General features: G+C 55.3%; 2 protein-coding genes across 8 annotated transcripts in view; both read right to left on the bottom strand.

Moving 5' to 3' along the window:
* C6H16orf95 (chromosome 6 C16orf95 homolog) overlaps positions 1-5,804 on the bottom strand; it is a 316,513-nt gene extending 310,709 nt beyond the window's left edge. For all 4 annotated transcript variants that reach the window (XR_014805268.1, XR_014805269.1, XR_014805270.1 and 1 more), the window contains exons 1-3: positions 5,577-5,804; positions 3,525-3,579; positions 2,646-2,786 (exon numbers count right to left, since the gene is read on the bottom strand). Coding sequence is in view for 1 of the 4 variants with exons in the window: in XM_013998133.3 (XP_013853587.1) it covers positions 2,646-2,786 (141 nt within the window). In the remaining 3 variants the exon portion in view is untranslated. The remainder of the gene's footprint in view (positions 1-2,645; positions 2,787-3,524; positions 3,580-5,576) is intronic.
* Positions 5,805-13,019: 7,215 nt separating this feature from the next.
* FBXO31 (F-box protein 31) overlaps positions 13,020-26,089 on the bottom strand; it is a 44,191-nt gene continuing 31,121 nt past the window's right edge. For all 4 annotated transcript variants that reach the window (XM_021093683.2, XM_021093684.2, XM_021093693.2 and 1 more), the window contains 4 exons: positions 19,625-19,734; positions 18,726-18,879; positions 16,970-17,355; positions 13,020-15,020 (listed from right to left, as the gene is read on the bottom strand). In XM_021093683.2, coding sequence (XP_020949342.1) covers positions 14,798-15,020; positions 16,970-17,355; positions 18,726-18,879; positions 19,625-19,734 — 873 coding nt within the window. In that variant the 3' untranslated portion in view covers positions 13,020-14,797. The remainder of the gene's footprint in view (positions 15,021-16,969; positions 17,356-18,725; positions 18,880-19,624; positions 19,735-26,089) is intronic.

Raw genomic sequence — 26,089 nt, 5'->3', positions numbered from 1 at the left:
CTCTGCCCTAGCCACAGAAGATGGCGCCTGGGCCAGCTCACTGGTCCCAAGATCAGGGACACGTGCGGCCAAGCCACCCAGCAAACTCCCCCTCAGATACATGATACATGGCTATTTCAGGCGCAGCGTCAGGGTGACTTATACATCGCTGGCAAAACAGCATACACATGGAAAATCTCCAGAAGGACAAATGAGGAAGCCTCCAGGGGAAGGGCACAAGAGAGAGTTCCTCGCACAATATCCTGGCTGCACTGCGGGAATTTCCAACCACGTGCTCATAGTACACATTATAAAACATAATGAAGGAGTTCCCACTGTGGCACAATGGGATCGGTGGCATCTTAGGAGCACTGGGTCACAGATTTGATCCCCAGTCCAGAGCAGTGGGTTAAGGATCTGGTGTTGCCACAGCTGCAACTCAGGTTGTGACTGTGGCTCTGATCTGATCCCTGGCTGGGGAACTCCATATGCTCCAAAATTTAACTCCAAAAATTAAAAAAAGGAAAAAACAAAACAAAACATAAAACCACCTTCAAGTGGACCCTTCCTGAGTCCACAGGAGGACTGAACTGGAATGTGGGTGTAAGATGTGCTGCAAAGCAGAGACACTGCCACAGGGAAGGGGAACTGGGGTGGGGTGGGGATGGAGGGTTGGTCCTGGGGCTCCTCGGAAAGAAATATGCCAAGGCCTGGAGACGCAAGAACTTCCTTGCAACGTGACCACTCGCCACCACTGCACCAGATGCCTCTCACCTGCGGCCCCTTTGCCCAGCTGGGTTAGGACACTCTGGTCACTTCTACGCAGTCCACACATACATGCTGAGCCCATTTTCCAAGGCAGGCGCTGTGCGAGAAGCAGCAAGACCCCATCCTGCCCAAGCCAGCCCCCTGTGCAGCAGCATTCACTGGGAAAGAAGAATTGCCAGAAGTCGGGAGATGAGAGCTAGGAGAGCATTCAGGTCAGGGGGCTGGCTAGGTGGAGAAGCAGGGGAGCAACTCATGCCTGTTGAGAGCCCCAAGGACGAGGAAAACAGAACTACCCGGGCCGATCCAATGGGTCACCCCTACAGCAATTATTCCCCCTCTGTTTAAAAGAACCCAATTTTGCTCAAAGAGCAAAGTGGCCAGGCCCAGGGATTAGCACCACCCAGTCCTGCTGCAAAGCCAAGTCAGTGGAGCAAGGATGGACTTTATAATATATAATATAAAAAGCCATATAAGATAGGAGATTTATAATATGACTGGAAACCCCTGTGCAAAAAATGAACTTTAATCTATACTTCATGCTGTATACAAAAACTGACTCAAGTTGAGCACAGACCTAAATATAAACAGTTAACCATAAAAATTCCAGAAGAAAGCAGCATGGAGAAAACCCTTCTGACCTTAGGCTTGGCAAAGATCTATTAGAAATGCTTATAAAGCACAATCCATTACTACGCTGGGCATAAGCACATCTAAGCAAGATCCAGAAAAAAATCAATAAACTGGACTTCATCAAAATTTAAAACTTCTGCTCTTTGAAAGATGGTGATAGAAAAAAAAAAGAAAGAAAGAAAGATGGTGATAGAAGAATGAAAAGACAAGCCAGAGACACAGAGAAAACACTTGCAAATTTAATACATGAAAAAGAATTTGTATTCAGAATATATAAAGAACTCTCAAAACTCAGTTAAAAAAAACAATTTTTTAAATAGGCAAAATATCTGAATAGACACAAATCAGGTAAGATACGCAGGTAGCAGAAGCATATGAAGAGATGCTGAACATCATTAGTCATGGTGGAAATACAAGTTAAAACGATAATAATACACACCTATTAAGGTGGCCAAAATTTAAAAGACTGACTAAACCAAGTATTAGTGAAGATGTGAAGGACCTGGAACTTTAAACACTGCTGGTAAGACTGTAAAATAGTACAACCACTTTGGAAAACAGCTGACATATTCTTAAAAGTTTAAACATATACCAACCATATGATACAGCAATTCCTTTGCTAGGTACTTGCCCAGGAAAAATGAAGCCATGTTCACACAAAGACTTGTACACAAATGTTCACAGCAGCTTCATTTGTTAGACAAAATAGAAAAAACTGGAAAAGATCCAAATATCCTTCACTGGATGAGTGGATAAACTATAGTCTATACACACAATGACACACTACTCAGCAGTAAAAAGGAATGAACCATAACACACACATGTGGATGAATCTCAAAAATAATTGTGCATGTCAAAGAAACCAGACAAAAAGAGTAGATACTATATGATTCCATTTATATAAAATTCAAGGAAATGCAAATGAATCTATGATGACAGAAACAGGTCCAGGGTTGCCTGGGGACCATAGGGCAGAGAGGGCTGAGTGGAATTACAAAAAGGTATAACCTTTTAGGGTTGAGTATATGTACTGCACTATGCTGTCTTATATAAGGGATTTGAGCATTCCGAATTTTGGTATCCACAGGAGTCCTGGAGCCAATCCCCCTCCGATACCTAGACATAACTGTACATTATCTCAAGTAGAGGTGGTTGTACAGGTGTATACGTATGTCAAGACTTATCAAACTGTACACTTTACATATGTGCACTTTATTGTATGTCAATCACATTTTCATAAATCTGAACCCCTGGTTCAAGTCACCTACCTGCTTTTGGGGTCTCAAGGACAGAGGGACCCAGTAAGGCAGAGCCGCCTCAGCCCTAGGCACTGGCAGGTGGCCCCCAAATCTGGTGTGGCACTCACAGCAGATGGACTCTCGGTGAACAGTGCTAGGGACAGGGCACATCTGAGCAAGAGCAAGAAAAAGACAAATTGACCATGACGTTGCATTAGTGATGTGAATCAAGGCACTCTCTGGAATAGCAAATCTGTGCTCAGAGGCAACAAGGCTGAGACAGGGCACGCAAAGGCAGGGGCAGGGACAAGGACCTCGGCTCCTAAAGCTCACAAAGAGGCCATTGTAGCCTGGGCTGAGGCAAAGTCACTTAGTGGGGAACCACCAGAGCCTGCAGACCAGGTGTGCTGGGATTTGCAAACACATCACCATGAGCAAGTTTTAGGTCTCCCCTCTGAAAACAGGGAATTACAACCAATTCTAGTGGGGGAAATGACTGCCCTTTTCGGGTGATCTATGTCAATCTGCATACAGTACTTTATGCTGGCAAAAGCTTCCACATTCATCCCACGTGATCCTCACCACACCCACAGGCAGGAAGGAGCGGGAAAGTCATCCTTTCCAGGGGCTGATGGAGCTGACGCCCAGAGCAGATACATAAAGGGCAGCATTCGTTCTCTCAGGTCTCCTGAATCCCTGTCTCAAGGTGTCATGAGGAACTGGGGGGTGGGGCAGGCAGTGGATGACCCGATACAAAGATTTGGGGCCTTGGCCATGGCCCCTGAAACCATGAGTTCCCTGTCTGACACCCCCTCTCATGAGATGTTGCTTCCCCACATTATCTGCTCTTCCCACCCTACAGGGGCATGGCAGGGTTGGGGCAAAGTGGTTGAGATTTGCTTTCCTTACCGAATGACCTATGAGGCACACTTCGTTCCCAAAGGTTTGAAATGTGCTTCTTTTCCTAGGAAAGAACAGGAAGGCTTAGAAAGTTCTGAGCTTTGTGTAAGTTGCAGGGAGGGAGCGCTAGCATGAGGACCTGAGCCAGCCTGACTCATATCATTAAACTCCAAGAGCGGAAGGGGTCATCATTCTCAGCCTAAGAGGGGGAAGGAGGTGCCAATAGAAACAGGTATGTGCACTCTCACGTGCTGAAGTCTGGGGGTTCCCGGATGTTGTGCTATCGTGGAATCCTGCATCCCCAAACCTACTTGCTTCAGGCACACTTCAGCTAATCCTGTGCTATGCCCTTTGGGAAAGACAGGAATATTCCAACCTGGTGAGAACTTTCCAAGACATGGAGCTGCTAACTGCAACACCTAGGATACTTTATCAGACATCCTGAGCTTACCTGGAATACTGAAGGAAAATACTGTCAAAACTGTACATCTAATGAAATTCCTTGCAGTATAAAAACCTGAGTGCCTTGTCTCTGGGATGACAACACAACACACACAGACAACACAGACTCTGTTACTCTAGTATCATGATAATCATTATTATTACTATCTTATTATGACAATAGCTTCAGGTCATTGAGCTCAACTCCTCCATCTGATCCTTGAAAACACAGAGGATGTGGGATATTGCTCTGCTCCCTAAGGGTCATGATAGCACTGCTGTTTCCCTGGGTGGGAAGAGGGGCCCACAACCCCAACCCAGTAAGTGAACCCAGCTCATCTCAGAGGATGGCTCAGAATGGTGTCATAACCCAAATCAGCCTAATGAAAGGCATTTTGGACTTGGTGTTGAAAACAATGGGAGAAGGAATGTCATTTTCTGTTGACACTGTAAGCCTCCAGAGGTCTTGGTGGTCATTTTCCCTCCAGGAGGGGAAGAAAGCAAAGCTGAAAGACTGAAACAGGAGTTTCCACCATGGCGCAGTGGGTTAAGAATCTGTCTGCAGTGGTTTGGGTCACTGCCATCAAGCAGGTTCAATCTCCAGCCCAAAGCAGTGGGTTAAAGGAAAGGATCTGGCTTGCCACGGCTGCAGCAGCTCAGATTCCACTCCTAGACCAGGAATTTCCATATACCATGGATGTCATGGGTGTGGCCATAAAAAGAAAATGAAAAAAAGATGGAGACAAACAGTCCTTGACCATAGTCCTTGAGAATCTGGATACATCCACGCCTGATGACTTACTCCTGACATGTTCACTTAGTGAAATAATTAATTGCTCCTTTGTGCTTACAAGTGTAAATGTGGTATCTGTCCTATCTACCTGACAGGTACAAGCTACTATGGGCTGGGGTGACTCAAGGGTCCTGGGGCTCCCCCAGGTCACTTGAGATTGCTAGGGCTTCCTCTCATGACTCAAGGTCAGGGCCCCTCAGGTGAACCTGGGGTCATGGGCCCCTCAGGTGACTGGGGGTCGGGGCCCCCTCAGGAGAAGTTGGGGTTGGGGTCCCTCTGGTGACTAGGGGTTGGGGCCCCTTCAGGTGAACTCGGGGTCAGGGCCCATTTAGGTGAACTCGGGGTCGTGGGCCCCTCAGGAGAACTCCGGGTAGGGGGCCCCCTCAGGTGAAGTTGGAGTTGGGGTCCCTCAGGTGACTGGGGGTTGGGGCCTCCTCAGGTGAACTCGGGGTCGGGGCCCCATTTAGGTGAACTCGGGGTCGGGGCCCCTCAGGTGAACTTGGGGTCGTGGGCCCCTCAGGTGACTGGGGGTCGGGGCCCCCTCAGGAGAAGTTGGGGTCGGGGCCCCCTCAGGTGAACTCGGGGTCGGGGGCCCCTCAGGAGAACTCCGGGTAGGGGGCCCCCTCAGGTGACTGGGGGTCGGGGCCCCTCAGGTGAACTTGGGGTCGTGGGCCCCTCAGGTGACTGGGGGTCGGGGCCCCCTCAGGTGAACTCGGGGTCGGGGGTCCCTCAGGTGACTGGAGCCGAGGCCCCGCAAGGGAGCCCGGGGTCTGGGTTCCCTCAGACGTGGCGGGGGGCCCAGCGTGCAGGACTGAGGGGACACTTGCCTGTCATGACGCGCTTGGGGTGACTGCGCGCTGACAGACCGAACGGACACCTGAAGGCTCCCGAAAGTGGCCGCTGCGGCTCTGCTTAGCGGCTGTCAGGGTGCTGACGAGGTTCATGAGGACAGCCGTGACGAAAGCTGGGGGCTGGCTCACGCGCGTCACTCCTCGCGCAGCCCTGCCTCCGCCCGCCCACGGGGCCTGCCGCGACCCCGAGGTCCCTCCTCTTCCGCCCTCCCGCCCCGCCGAGGCCCGGCCCTTCCGGCGACGGCCCTCTGATCCCACCGCTGATTGGGCCTTGACTAGCCAATAAGACGCTGCCTTCTAGACACGTGCACGCATCATCTGGCGGCCGATTGGACCCAAGCAGCACGGGGCTCGAGGTGGGCGGGGCGAGGTGAGACGAGGCGCCGCCGGGCCCTGGGGCGGGGCGAAGGTGGGACCGGACCCGTGTGGGCTCCTCTCCGTGGCGGCCCTGGCGTGGCTCTGGTGGGCGTTGCTCCGGAAGACCCCCTCCCACGAGTCAGAGAAACCCACGCACCGTTTCCACGGAAGGGCCTGCGGGGCCGTGGGGCGCCCCTGCCCGGGTCTCTGTCCCCTGGAAAGGAAGAAAGAGGTGGGACCTGCACCCCTGCGCCTTCAGGCGCCGGGGAGCATCTCTGTAGGAGTGTATCCCACGCAGGACCTGAAACATACTTGTATTTAAAGTGGTCGGTGGAGTTCCCCTAGTGGCTCAGCGGAAGTGAATCCCACTAGGAACTATGAGGTTTTTGCTTCGAGCCCTGGCCTCGCTCAGCGGGTTAGGGATCCCGCGTTGCCGTGAGCTGTGGTGTAGGCCGCCAGCTGTAGCTCTGATTGGACCCCTAGCCTGGTAACCTACATGTGCCGCGGGTGCGACCCTGAAAAGCAAAAAAAAAAAAAAAAAGTCCATTGTTTTTCTGACGTTCAGATTTAACCGGGCACCCCTAATGTCTCTTGACGAATTGGGCTGAAATTTTGACTTTAGAGAATGTGTATTTCTTGAGCAGCCTCTGGGGAGAAGCCCGTGGAATTCAGAACAGCCGACATCCAGAAGTGCCGGTGCCGCTTTGAACTCTCGGCCTGTTTTCTTCTGCTCTTTGGTCTCCGTTTTCTCCACCCTCGCACGTGTGCCTTCCCGGCAGTTTCGGAAAGTGGAGACAGGATGTTTGTTTTCACCTTTTAGTAAAATCAAATGCTTTCTGCTTCCCTGTGTTCTTTACCACAAGATCTGATTTGCATTTCAGTATCTTCATGCTAACTTTAATATTCTTGATTAATACCAGTATTTGCTCAAGTCATCATAAGCATCTTTAGCCCTGATGGGCCACACCTTCATTTGCTGCATGCTAGCCATGGGCAAACAGGATGCGCCCAGGCACTGCTGCATGCTAGCCATGGGCAAACAGGATGCGCCCAGGCACTGCTCAGGTTTCTTGGCTCCTTTATTAAACAGGTTTTAAGTTCATGACCTGTGAACAGGGCTGAGCTTCTAGCCAGCACCAATGCTGAATGGGCAGTGCTCTACCATATTAGCTGCTTATTACTTCAAACATCACCCTCCATACAGTGGTCTGTGTGTCACCATGGGTCCATTAATAGCTAATGACAAAATTATCCAGGAATCTCACCATTAGCCTAGTGTTTTATTCATGGCTGTCTCACCTCAGCCCACCATGGAGGGCCCTTGGCTTCTGTGCCATCTCCATTCTCCAGAGCCCAGTGGAACGTTGCTGTAGCATAGAAAACAGTGGAAGCTCTGGCCCTCACCACTGGTACACTGTCTTGTCATTCCATGTCAAGAGTAGCTCATCACCAACCCCATCCTCACCAAGAATGGCTAAAATTAGAAGGACTGACAGTTTATAAAGGATGTGGCAGCTAGAACCCTCAGATACTACTCACAAAAGGGATACTGCCATATAGGCAGACTGTGTTTACAAAGCCTAAATGTGCGAATACCCTATGAGCCAGCAGTTCCTCACCCAGCTTTAGTCCACCGGAAGACATGGACAGAAACCCCACAGCAACTTCCTTCTAACAGCTCCAAGCTAGAAATGGCCCAAATGTCCATTCAGAGGAGAAAAGATTAGAAAGAAAATTTAGGGCGTATTCACAGAGGAGCTCTACCCAATGAGGAAAAGCACACAACCGCAACCCACAACACTGTGAACAAGGGGTCAAAGAGCAAAGACCACATGGCGAAGCCTACACGTGCTTCCAGAACAGGCACAACAAAGCCAGGCCAGCAAATCCATCACCACATGTGCTGCTGACCCCACTTATTGTTCCAGAGTACTGCGTGCAAGTGACAAGGGCCCCCCATTCCCTACCCTACCTCTTTCTGTGTGTATCAGACAAGTCATCTAACTTCTGTGCCTCAAACCAATCCCAAAGGAAGTTTGAAAAGACCAGTTCACACAGCATGAAAGGTGCTTAAGAGACAGCCAGGCAGAGTCAGCTTCCGTGCAAGTCAGCCGTCACTATGTAAGTGTGGCAGAACTGTACCTTTTCCCTCATACTGTCCCGTTTCCCTCCCACTTCAGGCAGGGCTTGGCTCACTGCCACTGTCTCAGGGGAGAAGCCTATGGCTGCCAAACACGTAGCTGCCAGGCTTTTGTTTCCAAATCCCCAGAGAGTGGGAGGAGGAGCAGGATAAGAGCCCTGCCTCCCAGAGTCACTTGAAGTGTGTTCCCTACCCAAGGACCCCTGGCTGAGGGCCCCAGTGGGGCCGGCATTTAGCCTGTGCTCACCTGGCCTGCGCCTGTGCCTGCGCCTGCTCACTGAAGCCCCTTATATGATTTACACAGGAGCACACTGGGCTGACCAGGCCAGAGGCCTGCCCCGAGCAGCAGGAAAGCCCACTGAGAAAGCTGAGAAACTGCTAAATGCAAGAAGCCAGACTAAGAAAGCTTCGTACTATGTAATTTTGTTCATCTGACATTCTAGAAAAAAGCTAAACTATAGGGATGGAGAACACTGGCTTTACAAGTGGGGGTGCCGGCTCTGAAGGGGAATACCAGGGATTCTGAGGATGGTGGAACATTGTGTATCTTACATTCTCTGCAACCCTCAAAACAATGTTTGCAGAAGGGATCTATTGTGCAACATCAGTGTCTTTTGGGAGGTCTGCAAAACTGAGTGCTCAACCCTCCGCCCAGAGATCCCAGTTCAGCACGCCAGGCTGGGTGGGCATCTCCCTCCCGCTAAGCTCCTGGTGGCACCAAGCCTCACGCCCACCCGCCCTGTGGGAAGCCAATCCACCAGCTCAAGTGGCAGACGGTGCTCCTGCTGACACAGTGGCCATGGCCTCCTCCTGTCCATCAGGAGCCAGGGAAACGTGCTGGAGGGCAGGCCCAGTACCAGGGAGGAACCACAGCTCTGGAGCTTTGCACACACCCCGTTCCCAGGCCCCTGCTGAGGTTCTGGCAGTGAGGTCCTGGGTAGAGATGGAGATGGGTGAGGACACAGCACCTTTATTGTCATGCCAACTACCACACGTCCAACTACACTGGGTACAGGCCATCCCCTCATACAGCACCCAAGAGTCAGGGGGAGGCACCTGAACCCATTTTGGGGTGTTCTATGCTGTGACCTACGCAGGACTGAGACCTTGCCACCTGTTCATGGCTGAGTCGCCAACACCTGGCGCCATATTTGGGCATGGAGCTCCAGGTATCGACCCAGAGGTTCTCCACCAGGTGACTGTCCCCAGGGTACCGTGGCCACATCTGGAGGCATCTTTGGTTGTCACGGTGGGGGAGAGCAGGGATGCGGCTCAACCCCTACAGCACGTGGGATGGCCTGGCCCCAACTCACCTGCCTCCAAACCAGCAGCCAGGCTTGGGGACAGAGATGCTCTAGAGGTGGAGGCAGTGGCGGGGCTGGCTTCCCCGAGAAGAGCTTGTGTCTGCAGCTTGGCCTGGGCTGTTCACGGCTCCCCAAGCCATATCCTGGGTGGTCTGTGCCTGCTGCCAGTCTGCTCCCTGAGAAGCCCTCCCTGCCCCGCCAACGGAGCATTTCATGTCCTAGGAAGGCGGGCTTCCATCACTTGTGGATTTTCAAGTCAAAGTCAGGGAAAGTTCTGAAAACATTATGCAAATGACATTTCTTTTTTTCACCTTGCTGACTGGGGTCAAGCGGCTTGCAGTGACCCTAGGTGCCCACTAGAGGTCAGGCTACAAAGGGACCTGGTCACAGGGCCTAGGACTCAGGGGGTGATCCTGGTGCCTTCAGGGATTGGGGGGTGGGGGGGCCAGGAAGCAACCCCCCAGATGGAGGAGGGGACTCACCCCAACCCCTCTCAGGGCTCTAGCAGGACGGGAACATGAGGTATTTTTACTTTCTACATTAAAGATTTGAATTTTTCATTGGAGTTCCTGTCGTGGCTCAGTGGTTAATGAATCCGACTAGGAACCATGAGGTTGCGGGTTTGATCCTTGGCCTCCCTCCGTGGGTTAAGGACGCGGCGTTGCTGTAAGCTGTGGTGTAGGTCGCAGACACTTCTCGGATCCTGCATTGCTGTGGCTGTGGTGTAGGCCGGTGGCTACAGCTCCGATTCGACCCCTAGCCTGGGAACCTCCATATGCCGCAGGTGGGGCCCTAGAAAAGACAAAAAAAAAAAAAAAAAAATTTGAATTTTTCACAAGAATATTACTTTTGTAAACAGGTTAATAAACAAATGAGGGGAACTCCCTGGTGGCACAGCAAGTTAAGGATCCAGTGTTGCTGCAACTGTGGCGCAGGTTCGGTCTTTGGCCCGAGAACTTCCACATGCTGCAGGTATGGCCAAAAAATTAAAAATAAAAGGTTGGGGTTTTTTTCCTTTTTAGGGCCGCACCCACAGCATATGGAGGTTCCCCGGCTAGAGGTCCAATCGGAGCTGTGGCTGCCAGCCTACACCACAGCTCACGGCAACGCTGGATCCCTAACCCACTGAGCGAGGCCAGGGATCGAACCCGCAACCTCATGGTTCCTAGTCGGATCCGTTAACCACTGAGCCACGATGGGAACTCCAAAAATAAGTTTTTTAAAAACAAGATCCTTAGCTGTATGCCCAGCTGCTGAGCAAACCCCCACTCTTATCTATCCTGCCCTTCTGTTCTCAGAAACAGCAAACTTACCAAGACTTGAGACTCTGAAAACCCACTGCAGCCTCACCCTCAGGATGGCCTCACTGAGGAGGGGGACACATGCCTGCTGAGGGCAAAGGGAGGGATCCCAGGGGTCACTCACCAATCTGCTCCTTAACTGGGAAAATCAAAGCTTTGTCAAGTCCAGGTGTGAGAAGCACAGGCTCCTGGGGAGGCCCCACCCCCACCCCAAGACCCAGTCCCTCCCATAATCGTCCACCACCCACATCCAGTCCATGCTGCTTAGGGCTCCAGCCTCTGACTACATCACAGCCCAAAAGAAAGGAGCTACAAAGCACACAAGGTATCAAAAGCTGCTTTATGGAGAAACAGCCGCACACAGCCATCCTGTCCCAATCACAGCGTCAGGGACCAGGCTCACAGCAGCTGCTTCCTCAGACCCTGCCCCAGCCGCCTCCCTGCCCCCAGCCCCGGGGAAGCCTGAGCAGGTGCCTAAGACCGACCGCAGGTCTTTCCAGCTCAACTGTCTTCTTGATCCATCGGAGATGAGGTTTCAAAACCAAACGGGATCAGTGCTTTTCTTCTCCAAGGGGCTATATGACCGCAAAGAACAACCCCAAGTAAAATCAGGCTGAAAAAGCAAAAGATTCTGATCCCTTCGTACGTTCTGGCCGGTCTCCCTGCGAGCACACAAAGGACCCGGAAGGGCGGATGCCTTTCTGCCCGAGCCTCGGGGGTCACTGCAGGTCACGCGGTCCCCGTGAGGTTCCCCGGAACGGGCGGCATCAGGCAAACTGATGGCACTGTGGCTTTCTTCTCCCTAAACTACACTTCAGACCTCCCGAAAATGGAGAGACGTTCTCTAGGTTAACACTGGGAGGGCCCATGAACTGGGGCATCTTATCCGCCAGGCAGGGGAGGGTTGCAGGAGACCAACCCCGCAAGCATTCTCCAAGTCAGAACAGACAAGAAGCCAAGAACACGGCCGTTTTCTCACACAGCAGGGCCATGCCCAGCTGCTCCAAGTTTAGGCTCAGACACCATGGTCACCAGGAGCCCGGGAAACTCCCCCAATGTCAAAGGGCTCTCCAGCACCAAAGGGACCCCCCAGCTGCAGGGCCAGAAAACCCAGGCAACCTACAAACCCCCGAAGGTGCCGGGGCGGAGAGGGCAGCTGGCTGAGGGAGGGGGCTGGCTGTCTGGAAACCCCAAGTTCTCAGAGAGAAAGTCTGGCAGGACAACCCCACCTGAGCTTGTTCAGCAGGAAGCAGGGACACAGCTAGTTAAGCCGCTGTGCACTCTCCAGCCCTCTACGTTGGCCAGGGATGCAGGCATCCGTCACGGATTGGTGTCAGGACAGAGGCAGGGTGGCCGTGGTCCTGAGCACCAGCCAGTGAGCCGGACTGTCCCAGAGGAGGGGCCTGGGCGAGAAGGAAGGAGCAGAACCCCTTCGGCCACAATGCCCCCACACCTGTTCACACTCAGCACTAGATGCTGGAGGTGTGAGCCCGGGGGTGGGGACGGGGGAGAAAGATCCAGGGACGGCGCCAGGGCCACGTCACGCAGCTGGAAAATATCACTTGCCACAGTCACATACCCCAACAGAGAAGAATCCCCAGTGCCACGTGTTTGAAACTTCCAAGCCCGTCATTTCTGACTGACTTGCAGAGCGTGGAGCCCGCCAGGTGCGCAGAGGTGCGCCTGAGCTTCCTGCCACCCCACACTCAACTTCCCAACCGCACGGCAGCGACGTGACAGTGAAGGTGGTGCCAACCGTGGGAAACGTCCAAAGACCCTCCGAGGTCCACCCACCATCCCCAGGTCAAGCCCCACCTGGACGTAACTGGCCCCCAACCTGGATCATTCCGGTCTCCTAGCGGAACTTGCTCTCCCAGATTCCTTGTTGCTTTGGGCCTTCGACAATGACGTTGGCCTTGGTGAATCCTCACCTACAGCGAGTCAACTGGTTGGGAGTCCCCTCCTGAGCTGGCGGACTGTCCGCCACAAAGGGAACGGCTGCTGCTGGGTTTGTGCACACAACTGCCACTGTCTCTGCGCCTTGTACTGAACCAAAAGCCAAGAGCCGACCGAGCAGAGGTCAGAGAGGCCTCCGCACAGCCAGCTGTGCAGATGACAAGGCCCTGCCCTTTCATGCTGCCACCCTGCATGGCATCACCCAGGCCGATGCCAACTGGACAACCCCACCCACAGGCCCTGGGGCCCCACCTGACATCAGGCACAGAGGGCGATGTGAATGCAGTCAACAGCCTGGGGTTATTTTAGTCACTGTTAGTGGGAACTGCGTGTGGGCCAGACACTAGAGGCAGAACCGCAATTAGATTTCAGACCAGGCTTTAATCAGAAGTGCTCATCTTCAGTCCAGCGCTGGGGGGCCCCACCGGGAGCGGCCCCTTGGCTCTGGGTAACACGCATTTTCCTGACTTTACTTAAACAACAGTGGAACCTAGAGAGGAACAGCCGAGCGCCCAGCTGTCCTCTGTGTTCATTGTCCTCAAGGCTTTGCGGCCCGCTGTCACTGTCGGGGACGGCCACGCTTGGCACTAGAGAAGAACAGCCACGCTGTGAGAGGGAGGAGGGGAACAAGCATTCAGGCTCAGTCCTGTGAGAGATGCAAGAACTGGGACCAGGTCCCCATCTGACTGAGGTCCTGCTGGAAGGATCTGGGAGGTGAGCCTTGGCGCCCCGGACAAGACTCGCTGACAGTGCTGGGCGGGGGCGGCTGCCCAAAGCAGACCCACAGGGCCTCCTGGGTGGCCCGGTGTGCCATTTCGAGGCCATGCCCAAAGCCTGTTGCTTCTGTGATTCTGGGCAGCAAAGGCAGCCAAAGTCATCAAATGTACCGAAGCGAGGGCAAGGGGAGCGCGTTATTTCAGAAAAGGGCCAGCCAGGGGGAGGTCTCCCAGGAGACACAGGACACATTTCATGGGGCACCTCACTCGGTCTCTACGTGAAGGCACCACAAAGCTGTCCCCCTGACAAGGACGAGCAACCGGGGGGACCGAGTCGGCCCACCCCAAGAAGCCACACGCCCTGGCAGGCAGGTGCAGTGACAGTTCTGCAGGCCGGAGAGCAGAAGGGAACGCCAGCGGGTCTGTGCACATGCCCCTGGGGCTCCATTCTTCAAGAGACACCAAGACCAGACCGCAGAGGGCTCCCCCAATACAGGGGCCAACGCCACAGAGCACAACGCCGCGGAAGGGCCAGCACCCAGCCCCACGCCGGAGGCCTGCAGAGCCTGGTCTCTAAAGCGAGGCTCTGTGCGCACAGGTGATGCTCCCAAAGCTTCCCCTGCCCCACAAAGGGGCGTCCAACTCGCCTGCACAACCCCTCCCATGCTTCACCCCTTCCAAGAGGGGCGCCTGCATAAACCACGCAGGTCACCTCAGATGGGGACGTCCCGGTTCTGAGACCAGTGGCTGCAGCTCGGGTCTCGGCCAGTGAGGGCAGGGGCGCGCACCAAGAGAAGGCCTCTCTGGAGGCTGCAGCCGAGGTCTGGGCTCTAAAGCCTGAGAGAGCCCGGGGAGGCACACAGCGCCGCGGGGACCGGGGCCCCTGGGGCTCGCAGGGCCTCCGAGATGCTCAAAGGCTTGAAGTGGCGTTCTCTAGTGACCTGTGTCACTGGCCCCATTTCACTGATTTGGAGACTGAGATCTGGGTGAAATGCCTTTGTCCAAAATCCAAGTGAGAAGGGAGAGACGTGGGCCCCGCCGGAGCTCCTGTTCCACACAACTGCCACCTGCCCAGGCCCTGCGGCTCGCTCCCTGGGGGCGGGGAGCCGGCGCACCTCACACACCACCACGGCCATCAGCCGGAGCCCCCCGGAGGAGCATTCTGTCTCCCCTAGAGACGGCCGGTCTTTCCGCGCCCCGCAGACCGTCTTCTAAGTCAGTTTTGTTCTGGTTCTTTTGTTTTTATAAGACATGCTCAGCTCTCCAGGGCTACTGACAACGTGCAGGCGTGCGGCACGCTCTACGGAAGCGTCTGGGGCGGCTGCCCCGAGGCTCCGGCAAGGAGGCGGGGGCTCGGGTCGGAGGCCTTCTCCGGAGCGCATGCTGCTGCTCTCCCGCGGCGCCCGACGCGGGAGGCGGGCCGTCAGGAGGTGAGGGACTGAATGTTCTTGAGCATCTCCTCGAAGGCCTGCGGGGACGGGGCGTCCGCATTCCGGAAGGCGGCCTGGACCCTGCTGTAGAGGCTGAAGGACTTCAGCTCCAGCCAGATGAACCCAAAACGATCCTCGTCGAAGAGGATGAAGACTCCGGGGGTGCGCTCGGGGCTGGTGAAGCCGTGGCCGGCGATGAGCCCTGTGCCGTAGAAACTGAACAGAGACAGGAGGGAAGGGGCGGGGAGAGGGGTGAGCGGGCCACGAAGGTGCACGGCACCAGGGATGTTCTAGAACACACGCCGTGCCAAGCGCGCCACTTCCACCATCTGCCAGCAGGAAGCTGAGGTGCAGCCGAGCTGCCGGGCAGGGCCCTGCGGGGCTCCCGGCACCGCGGCGCTGAGCACCCGCACAGAGGACGGGGCTCTGGGCCTTCAGGGAGGCAGGCAGGCCTGCCGGCCCCACCCTGCCAACTCCCCCAACTAAGGGATGAGGGTCCCAGGCCAGCCCACTTCATGTCTCTGTCCCGGAGCCCACGTCTCCACGATGCAGGCCCGAGTAAGGGAAATCTCAGTCCTGGGAGGTCACGTCCACGTGTGAACAACGCAGTGTCATCGATAAGGATTCATCAGCATGCAACTCACATGAACTCAGAGGGCAGAACTTTCGAACACCCATCACAGCCAGATTTTGAGACTCAGACTGAAATACGTGTAAGTCTTCTTGCAAAGAACTCAGTATTTCTGATAGATGACAAGGAGTTAGGGGCCAGCGCAAACCTCCCAGTGGGTGGAATGGCGCACGAGACTCTACCTCGACCCCCTCACTGAGGCTCTGCCAGGCGGCGGGATGGGGACAGCAGCCCCGTCACGAGGCCCACGGCATGGAGGGTTTCTGAGGGGGCAGCCCTGCAGCCCACAGGGCCAAGTAAGGCCCACTGAGCTGAGACACACGGACGTGCAGCACAGCGCCTTGGCCAGGCCCAAGACCATGCCAGCCCTCTTGGTGGAGCCCACATTCAGCCCAGCGTGCAGGGCCGTCCTGTGGCTCCACGGGGCCTGGGAGGAACGTCCAGGCCAGGGCACTGGTGCGCTGCCGAGGGCTCTCAGCGGGCCATGCGATGCTGCAAGTCATCAAGTTCCCAGGGACAGCTGAGCCCCTTGCTTTACGGCCTTTCAAAAACATCCCCAGGAGAAGTCATGCTGGAACACCACGGGAACGTCTCCCTCTGGAAACGCAAATGCCGCCTTCTCTGCCCTAACTCTACCACCATGGAGGGAATGGCGTGCACCCACCCACACGTGAAGACCCAACGAGACCCCCATAGGCACACGAGGCAGCCGCAGGCCCAGAGGAAGTTAATGAAATAACCCTGGAGCGTAGGGGCTGTGGCATGGACCCCCTCCTTCATCTCCAGGGACCGCTGGACGGCCCAAAGGCCAGCCAGGGTGCACTTCCCGTTGTGGCACAGTGGTTAACGAATCTGACTAGGAACCATGAGGCTGCAGGTTCGATTCCGTGGCCTTGCTCAGTGGGTGAAGGATCTGGCATTGCCATGAGCCGTGGTGTAGGTTGCAGGCACAGCTCGGATCCTGCGTTGCTGTGGATCTGGCGTAGGCTGGCGGCTACGGCTCCATATGCCACAGGAGTGGCCCAAGAAATGGCAAAAAGACCAGACAGGGTGGAGCTGGCAGCCTGGGGCAGGCTTTGGCCTAGCCCGGGAGCCACAGCCTCCGTGGGGAAGCCATGTGAGCCGCAGAGAAACCATCGCCAGAAATGAGGGGACGGCTGGAGGACAGGACAGGCTCTCCCTGTAAGGCCGACCAGGCTGCTCCGAGCAGGCTTTCCAGGTGAGGTGCTGGGAGCACCCCCCACCGCCTGCTCTCTGCGCTGCCCAACGTCTCACCTGTCTGCCTTTCACCTTAGTGGCTATGCGGCAAGAGGCGCTGGGGAGGAGGCGCCCTGCACAGCAGCTCTATGGCCCCCAGCTGAGGCCACCCGATGGATGAGAGAACAGACGCTGCAGAGCAGCCCAGGGTGCAGCGCCAGCTGCTCAGGCCCAAGCAGGGACCCAGACCAAGTGGGCAGAGCTTTCCCACCCAGGCCACCCCCGTGCTGGTCAGGCAGCACCCCCAGAAGCCTGTATGCCCACCCCGCGTCCTTACCACATCCTGCAGGTCCGGGGATAGTCCTCGTTCCTCGAGCTCACGCCCGCCGGCAGCACAAAGGGCTGCCCCTGCCCCGAATGGGCCAGCTGCTCGGCCTCGGCTGCAGCCCCTCCGTCCCCAGGCTCCCCGCCCAGCTTAGCGGGTGGTTCCTTGCAGGGCGGGGCAGGGCCCAGCTGGGGCTCTCGGGGGCTCTGCTGGCCACGGCCCTCCGTGTCCTCGGGCCCATCTTCCTGCTGCTCCTCCTGGCGCACCTGCTCACGCACCTCCAGGACGATGCGGGAGAGCTCGCTGAAGTCGCGGAGGCTCTCGACGTCGGGCAGCTGGATGCGGTGCCTGAGGTCAATCTCCACTGTCTGCTGCCCGGCAGGGATGTTGGGGTCTCCCTGCAGAGGTGCGGGCAGCAGTCAGCAAGCTCCGAGACCAGCAGGACATGCGCGGCACGGCTTCCAGCCCCAGTCCCACCTCTGGTTGAGAGTGCTCGCTCCACCCTTATTAAGTCAGAGTATCTAGAAGCCCTTAAAAACAGCGCCCAGATCAGGCAGCCTTTTGCGAAAAGCTTCTGAGGACAGAAATGACAGCACCCCCGAGTGACCCTGGGAGGCCCAAGGGCACACCTGCACCCAAAGACCTCAGGTGGGAGCCAGCCCATGTGACAACTAAAGAGGTTGTCTGTGGACCCGCCCAGGTCAGGTGAAGGGCAGGTCTGAAGAGCTTCCGCACAAACCCAGGAGAACATCCAGGCCCAGTGGTTGCATACGGCCAAGGAGCTGCAGGAGAGCCCACCGTGCAGGGAGCCGCCTGGGCACTGGCCCTCGGCCTCAGGGCTCTTCCCCAGAAGGGAGCCTGGCTGAGGGTGTGCGAGCCCTGCCCTGGGAGAACCAGGGAAGGTCTGCTCTCCAGGGTGCTCTGTGCCTCTGCAGAAGCTCACCCAGCACCTGCACAATGACAGCCGAGCAGGTGAACAGCAGCCCCTGGACCAGAAGACAAAGGACCTACCGTCCAGGCCTCCCCTCAACTCACCAACCCTCCCGGTGCTTTCCTGAGCTGCTGAGGCCACGACCAGCTACAGGAGCCCAAGTGCAAACACAGAGGGTCCCCAACGTGGCCACATCTCTGGGTCACCTGGGGACCTCCCAGGACCCCTCACCCAGCCTGTCCTCATCAAATCAGAATCTCTGCAGCGAGGCCTGGGCATCAGCAGCATTTTCTCCACCCTCCTAGGAATGCAGCATGCACCTAGGGCTGAGGGCTGTGTGCTAAGACTCCCCTGAAAACGTTCCAGGGAGTTCCTGGCATGGCTCAGTGGTTTACAAATCCGACTAGCATCCATGAGGATGCAGGTTCGATCCCTGGCCTCTCTCAGTGGCTTAAGGATCTGGCGTTGCCATGAGCTGTGGTGTAGGTTGCAGACATGGCTCAGATCTGACGTTGCTATGGCTGTGTCGTAGGCCGGCAGCTACAGCTCTGATTCAGCTCCTAGCCTGGGAACCTCCATATGCCATGGGTGCAGCCCTAAAAAGACAAAGGCAAAAAAAAAAAAAAAAAAAAAAATGTTCCAAACCCCCCGGGGATCTTGGGGAAGCATGTCCTCAGCCAGCAGGTCGGAGGGAGCCTGAGATCCCATGTTCGCAGGCAGCTGCCCAGTCTGGCGCCCCCTCTGAGCAGCCGGGGTGCAGTCTGGGTCACACTATGCCCTGCCAGTCTAATCGGGTCCACACAGCACTGGGCGCACCAGGGCAGCCCCTGGGCTCACCGTGATCTTCGTGCCCCTGGCGCGCTGCCCGTGGAAGCTGAGCATGACGATCTCCAGGCCGTGGCTGCCGTAGGTGCCCTTGAAGAGGCCAGGCCTGATGAGGTCGTCCGGACGGCTGGGCGGGAGGTAGATGCGGCGGTAGGTCAGGCAGTTGCTGCGGGGGAAGCGGGCCGGGTGAGGGCTCGGAGCACGGCTGCTGCGGGTGGGGCAGAGGTGCAGCGTGCACACCCCCACCCTCCCCACACTGTGGAGGGCGGGCAGGGCAGAGCAGCCCAGGGCAGGCAGGGTGAGAGCCCCACCGAGCCAGTGGGGAGCAGGGGGCCCCCACGTTTCTAAGCCACATTCGGCCCCCCCCACTTATGCACAGAGAGCTCTCCATCACCCTGGGACAGGGACCTCTGAGATTGCAAAGGGGCCCAACAGCAGCCACGGGACAGGGCAAGGGGGCAAAGGCCATGGCAGTGGGGAGGCTGAGGCCTTCCTGGTGGACGTGAGGAAGCAACTATGAGGCTCAAACACACGGGCCAGGTCTGTGGGAGTGCCTGGCTGGTAGGTGATTAGGGTCAAACCAACAGAAAACAGGCACCAAAGTGGGCCTGACTGAGGGGCTGTGCTCACAGTACTCAGAGAGGGGGACTGTGCTCACAGTACTCAGAGAGGGGGGCTGTGCTCACAGTACCCAGAGAGGGGAACTCTACACAAAGTACCCAGAGACAGAGAGACTGTATTCACAATACCCAGAGAGGGGGCACTATACACAGTACCCAGAGATGAGGGGACTAAGCTCATAGTACCCAGAGTGAGGGGGACTGTGCACATAATACCCACTGAGAGAGACCAGGCTCACAGTACTTGAGAGAGGGGTCATGCTCACACACTGACGGAGGGGCTGTGCTTACTCATACTGACTGGTGTAGATGAACTTCATCAGAATGAGCTCCTGCATGTGCTCGTGGAAAATGTCCTCCAGCGTCCGCCCCCATTCTTCCCTCAGCCACGTGCGGAATTCCTTTCAAGAGAACAGAGGTCACGAAAAGTGCCACAAAACAAGGACACTGATAGGCTGCCTGCTGTGATGCAGGGTGGACTGGGTGAAGACAGAGGCCAGGCAGGAGCATCCGGTCGCCCAGCACCCGGCCTCCCCTCTTGTGAGGCGTGGTGCCATGAAGGTGAGGGGCTCCCGTCCCCGCTTCCCCAGCCTTCCGTGGGACGAAGCCCAGGGACCCTGGGGGTCCTTCGGAGAGCCTGGTTCTCTGCCCTCTGGGGGAGCAGCCACAGCAGACTCCTGTGGCAGCTGACTCAGCAGAACTGCTTTCTGCAGCCGCTGACGAGGACCAGGGGAGGCGCAGGTGGGCTGGAGAGTGTGGGGGGATGTTTCTTTTCAAAGTATGTCGTCATAGTATGTTCAGTAAGTCTATTTGTAAAAGGAAGATTTTATAAACACCGCATCTCACAAATCCCAGTGATTCACTATGGAATCAAATAATGCAAAGGATATCTAGAGCTTAATAGTTTCATTCTGTACATTTAACATGACTAATGCATAGCTCTGAGTTGCTAATTCAATATAGTGCTTCTAATGAAGATCCAGAATTAGCTCTACAAACAGAAGCAAAAGCAATTTACAAAAAAAAGACCTACAATCTGCCAACCACCTTAACGTGCTACTGCCCAAACCAGCAAAGAACAGAAAGGACAAGTGACTGAAAGAAATAACTGTTAGAACTAAAGGTCACTATATCAAAATCGACGAAAAGATTACGTAAGAGCAGCACAAAACTGGAAAATGAAAGTTTTAAAATCCTATTTACAACCGCTTCCAAAAACACAGTCCTTAGGTGTAATTACAAAACACCAGTGATATCTGTACTCCCAAAGCCACAAGATGCTGCTAAAAGGGAATGAAGAGGAGTTCCTGTTGTGGCTCAGTGGTTAACGAATCCGACTGGGAACCATGGGGTTGCGGGTTCAATCCCTGGCCTCACTCAGTGCGTTAAGGATCCAGCATTGCCATGAACTGCGGTGCAGGTTGCAGAGGTGGCTCTGATCCCGCGTTGCTGTGGCTGTGGTGTAGGCCGTTGGCTACAGCTCCGATTAGACCCCTATCCTGGGAACCTCCATATGCTGCGGGAAGCGGCCCTAGAAAAAGCAAAAAAAAAAAACAAAACAACAACAACCAAAAAAACCATAAAAGGGAGTGAAGAGGCCTCCAGAGCAGAGGCCGCTCTGGCCAGGAAGATTGTATTAGGTCAGCAATGTCTCCAAAACTGACCTACATACCCAGCACCAGGCCAGCTGTAATTCCACCAGGCTTTCCTCAAAACCAACGAGCTGATCCTGAAATCTTTCAAAAGAACAAATTGGAGGACGCGCAGGAGCTTGCCTTACGACTCACCACAAAGCGACAGAAACCTGGACGGTGGCTGAGCGTGAGGACAGAACCACAGGGAGAGCCTGGAAACACCCACGTTCGTCTCAGGGGCGGACGTGACCGGACATCCAAGCCATCCGACGGGGAAAGGAGAGTCGTTTCCACAAATGGTGCTTGAACAACTGGACAGAGGGGGCGCACGAGCCCCCAACCCCACCTCACACCACACACAAGAACAATTCCAGACCCAAATGTAACGTGAAGCTACCGAACTTCTAAAAAGGAGAGAGGAGTTCCTGCTGGGGCACAGTGGGTTAGGTATCCAGAGACTCAGGTTCGATCCCTGGCCTGGTGCAGTGGGTGTCACCACAGCTGCAGCGTAGGTCACAGCTGTGGCTCAGATTCAATCCCTGGTCTAGGAATGGCGAACTGTCACAGGTGTGGCCATTAAAAAAAAAAAAATGTGAATAAAATAGACATTCTCTTTGCAACTTGGGGGTAAGCAAAGTTTTTTTTAAGACACAGGAAGCAATAACCATAAAAGAAAAAACTTGACAAATGAGCATCAAAATCAAAACCTGCCACATGAATGGCTGAACTCATGGAGAAAGGGCCTTAAAAAAAAAGAATAACAACCAAAGAGAGAAATAACCTAATCATGGCAGTAGGTGAATGCAGTGAGCAAGGATTTCAGTGTTGCCACAGTGAGTGATCAGACTTGAGCTGAACACCACCAAGACGGCTTGCGAGAAGTCATCTCATATTCACTTTGCCAGGGAAGGCCAGTCGTCAGGAATACCAATCAGACCCAATTCCTCACAGCACATCTCTGAAATACGCTCACGACTGAAATTATCTTATCAGACACAGAGCCATGAGGAGAAACCCAGGGGCCTGGAACATCATCGGACAAGAGGAAATGCACAGCTTCTCCAAGGCTTGCTCACCGCCAGCACCGTGGCCTAGGAGCTGGGAGCTGGCACCTTCCCGTCCTGCAGAGCCGTGGGGCTTGGAAAAGTCAAGAAACCTTTCCAGGGCCACCCAGCCAGCAAGTGGCCCAAGCAAAGCTCACCGAAGGCCATGGGCTTGCCCGCCTCATCTCCACCAGGGCCAAGGCCAGGGCTGACAGGGGCACAGCAAGGCAGGGGGCTCACGTGCCCCGGTGGGCCGCAAATGGGGATCAGCACACTGACGGCACGCAGAAGGAATCTGGAATATCTTCAGGGCCTTTTCCCCAAATCTGTTTCTGCAGGATCCAAACCCACAGGCTGTTTCTGCAGAGTTCAGGCAGCGTGGTCACAGCAACATGATGGCGTCTCTCGTGGGCAGCTCCTAGGCCTGGTGCTAAAGCCCTCCAACGCAGTGTCCACTCGAGCCTCCACAGTCGCTCGGGGCCACAGGTGATCTCATGGCCCCATTTAAAGACTAGGACGGAGACCCCCCAGAGGCTAAGCCCCTCACACACGTGGTCAGGGGGCAACAGGAAGAACTCCAACATCTGAGCACCAACCCCGGGTCCAACTGCAAGGGCGCAGTCACGCACACAGCGCCACAGCGGCACGGGGCCACTGCACGGCAGCGTTAAAAATAAAGTCTTTAAGGAACTCTAAGGAGACCGGGAAGTGTTTCCGGAATAACAGTTAAGCTTAAAAAAAAGAAAAAGAAACACTATCCCCATCAGACAGTCAGACTGCAGCTACATCACAGAGGCCGAGGGAAGCACAGGGACGGTGGAGAACGGACACGGGCCGCCCCGGAGCGGCTGCGTCAGCCCTCTCTGCCCCGCCGATTCTGAGGATTTTGCATCTGAAGGTGAAGACGTACGATGTCAGGAACGGGAGGAGAAAGTACATAAGACACAGGAAAGCAAAATAAAAGCAATTTGTGCGCCACAGAGGGGAGTGCAGTGCCCGAGTCCTTCCTCACGGCCGGGCCAGGGCGCGGCTCAGCCCCGCCATCACCCACGGGACACCGGGCAGCGTCTGCTGAGGTCAGGGGCCACCAGGGCCTCTGCTGCCCTCAAGGACCCAGGCGATGAGGCCGCAGTTTGAGGAGCACCCAGTGGGGACCCAAAAGGAGCAAGCGGGACGCTCTCGCGCTGAGCACCAGATCCCACGACAGGACAGTCTGGCCTTGGCCTTGGAAGGTGCACAGAGCTGGCAGGAACCCCAGAACTAGAGTCTGGGAGAGGGGTGGGATGGGGACTCCAAGCCCTCCAGAGGTACAGCTGATGCAGAGCTGGCCTGGGGTGCTGATGAAAAGGACTGGGGTAGGGGTGTCCTGAGCAGGGCTCCAAAGGGATCAGAACTGGCACAGCCTCCAGGGGCTGGGGTGGCCGCTGGTCCCAGGGGCCAAGGATGGCCCTCTGCCTGGAGCCGGTTCACCTTCCTGCCCCTTAGGCCACCATCTTGGCCCAGAATGTTAAGTGACTGCCAACCATCATAGCACAGAGCAGCCCAGAAGCTAGGGCTCAGCCTCTCACCCCATCCTCAGAACAGTCAGGAAACACGGCAGGGCCCGCCTCTCGGCTCCTCCTCTCTCCCTGGAGCCTGAAGCCGCTCGGAGTCTGAAAGACTCGGCTCGAGAGTGAAGGCGTTACAGGCTGACACAGGAATCCCCGAGAGAACTCCCCACTCTGAGGGGAAAGGGAGAGGAGCCCGGAGACCCCCGGCAGCCGAGACGGAGGGAGTGATGGTGGGCCAGACGGCAGGCTCCCTGCCCCCGGGGCTCTGGGATGGGGCCCTACAACGCAGCATCTCCCCACCCCGCCCAGCGGGAGTCCCAAGCCCACCAGTAATTTTCATTCCAAGGCCTGGACAGAAAGAAAGGCTCCCCAGGTCTAGGAGCCAGCGGAAGACCGCTACTAAAACCCAGCCAACAGAGCGCTAAACAGCAGGCCAAGCGCGTTCGTCCGTGCAGAGCTGCTAAATGAGACGAGACCCAGCAGTACCCAGGAGCAGAGAGCCATCCCCACGCTCGAACGAGGGCTGCTCCCCAGACCTTGAAATGGCCCACCATCAGCACCCTGGTAGCATAAGCCGCTACCTCCTCGATGAGGAGGAAACTCGCCGGGTGGCTCCCACAGACGCTCGAAAAACTGGTAAACTCGACGTCTGCTCTCAGTTGCAACAAACAAATACACCTCTCTCAATAAAACAGCAGTACGCAGCTCCAGTCCTAACACACTAAGACCTGTCTTGACTCTGCCACCCTGCGGCCTCAGACTGGACGTGAACCACGCGCACCCCTGGACAAGGGTGCAGTCCGCACACGAGGTTAATGAGACGGTACCTGCAGATAAGCAGTATCATCCTGAAAACCTCAAGGGAATCAACTCAAAGGCAGTTCTAAATAAAAAGAGGAGTCCCTGGTGGCTCAGCAGGTTAAGGATATGGTGTTGCCACTGCTGTGGCTCGGGTCACTGCTGGGGTGCAGGTTCAATCCCTGGCCCGGAAACTTCCACATGCCACGGGTGTGGCCCAAAAGGAAAGGAGGGAAGGGGGGAGGGAGTTCAGCAAGATAGGTGGGCACCAAATGAACACGCAAGAGGTTTGCTGATTGGTTTGTTTTTAGGGCTGTACCCACGCACACGGAGGTTCCCAGGCTAGGGGCTGAATCGGAGATGTAGCCGCTGGCCTACGCCACAGCAACAGCAAAGGCAGATCTGGGCCACATCTACGACCGACACCACAGGTCACGGCAATGCTGGATCCTTAACCCACCGAGCGAGGCCAAGGATCGAACCTTTGTCCTCACGGACACTAGTCAGATTTGTTTCCACTGAGCCATGACGGGAGCTCCAACATGGAAGACTTTTTACATATAAAGTCACCAGGTGGAAGATACGAGAACCAAGGTCCATTTCCACCAGCAGCAAAAGACCAAGTGCTTTACAACAAACGTGTGAGATCTACCAGGAGAAAACCGACTTCAAACGGCCGTGTGCGACAAGACAGCATTGCCAATCCCAGAGGACAACCAGACCCGCGGTACCAACACTGGGGTCACCAGGGAGCATGCTCCCTAAAGCCAGGGTGGGCTGGACCCCGCATGTTACAGAGCAAATCCACAGAACAAGCAATGAATGTGGAAAATACACACATACAAACACGAGCTCATCCGTAAACAGAATTTCAAAAGAACTGTCAGCTGACATCAAAGTAAGACGCTGCCAAGGAAAAGACTGACACATCTGACTACATAGCAAACTTAAAAATAAAATCCTTAGGAGTTCCGGCTGTGGCTCAGTGGTTAACAAACCTGACTAGCATCCATGAGAATGCAGGTTCGATCCCTGGCCTCGCTCAGTGGGTTAAGGATCTGGCATTGCTGTCAGCTGTGGTGTAGGTCACAGATGCAGCTCGGATCCCGCATTGCTGTGGCTGTGGTGCAGGCCGGCAGCTGTAGCTCCAATTTGACCCCAGCCTGGGAACCTCCACATGCTGCAGGTGCGGCCCTAAAGACAAAAAATAATAATAATAATTAAAAATAAATAAATAAATTCCTTAGATGAAAACATACCTCACATCAAATGAAAAGACAAAACAAGAATGAGGAAAAAATGTTTGCAACTCATCTTGGAGGGTACACTTCCCCCCAGGATGAAAGCTGCTCCAAATCACCGAGAAACACACCAACACCGACTAGAACCAGTGGCAACAGACACGAAACCATTTCACAGAAAATGAACCACAAAGGGCTCTGCCACAGGACACCAACCCTACCACAGACCTAAGAGAAGTGCAAATTAACCACCAGAGGCAGGATTCCAACAAGGCATTTATTTTCCCCTTAACTTCTAGGTGTTTTTCTCATTTCCACAACGAACTTGTTATTACTTTTTTTTCCTGTCTTTTTAGGGTTGCACCTGTGGCATATGGAGGTTCCCAGGCTAGGGGTCTAATCAGAGCTGTCGCTGCCGCCTACCCCACAACCACAGCAATGCAGGATGTGCGCCACCTCTGCGACCTACACCACAGCTCATGGCAACACT

This window comes from Sus scrofa, chromosome 6 (assembly GCF_054392235.1).
Source record: "Sus scrofa isolate SSC_HxYL_T2T_F1_AM1 chromosome 6, Sscrofa_HxYL_maternal_Yorkshire_Landrace_v2.0, whole genome shotgun sequence".
In the NCBI taxonomy this organism is placed as follows: domain Eukaryota; kingdom Metazoa; phylum Chordata; class Mammalia; order Artiodactyla; family Suidae; genus Sus; species Sus scrofa.
Note: the sequence above shows the minus strand (reverse complement) of the source record. Positions and strands in the feature narration are given on the sequence as shown.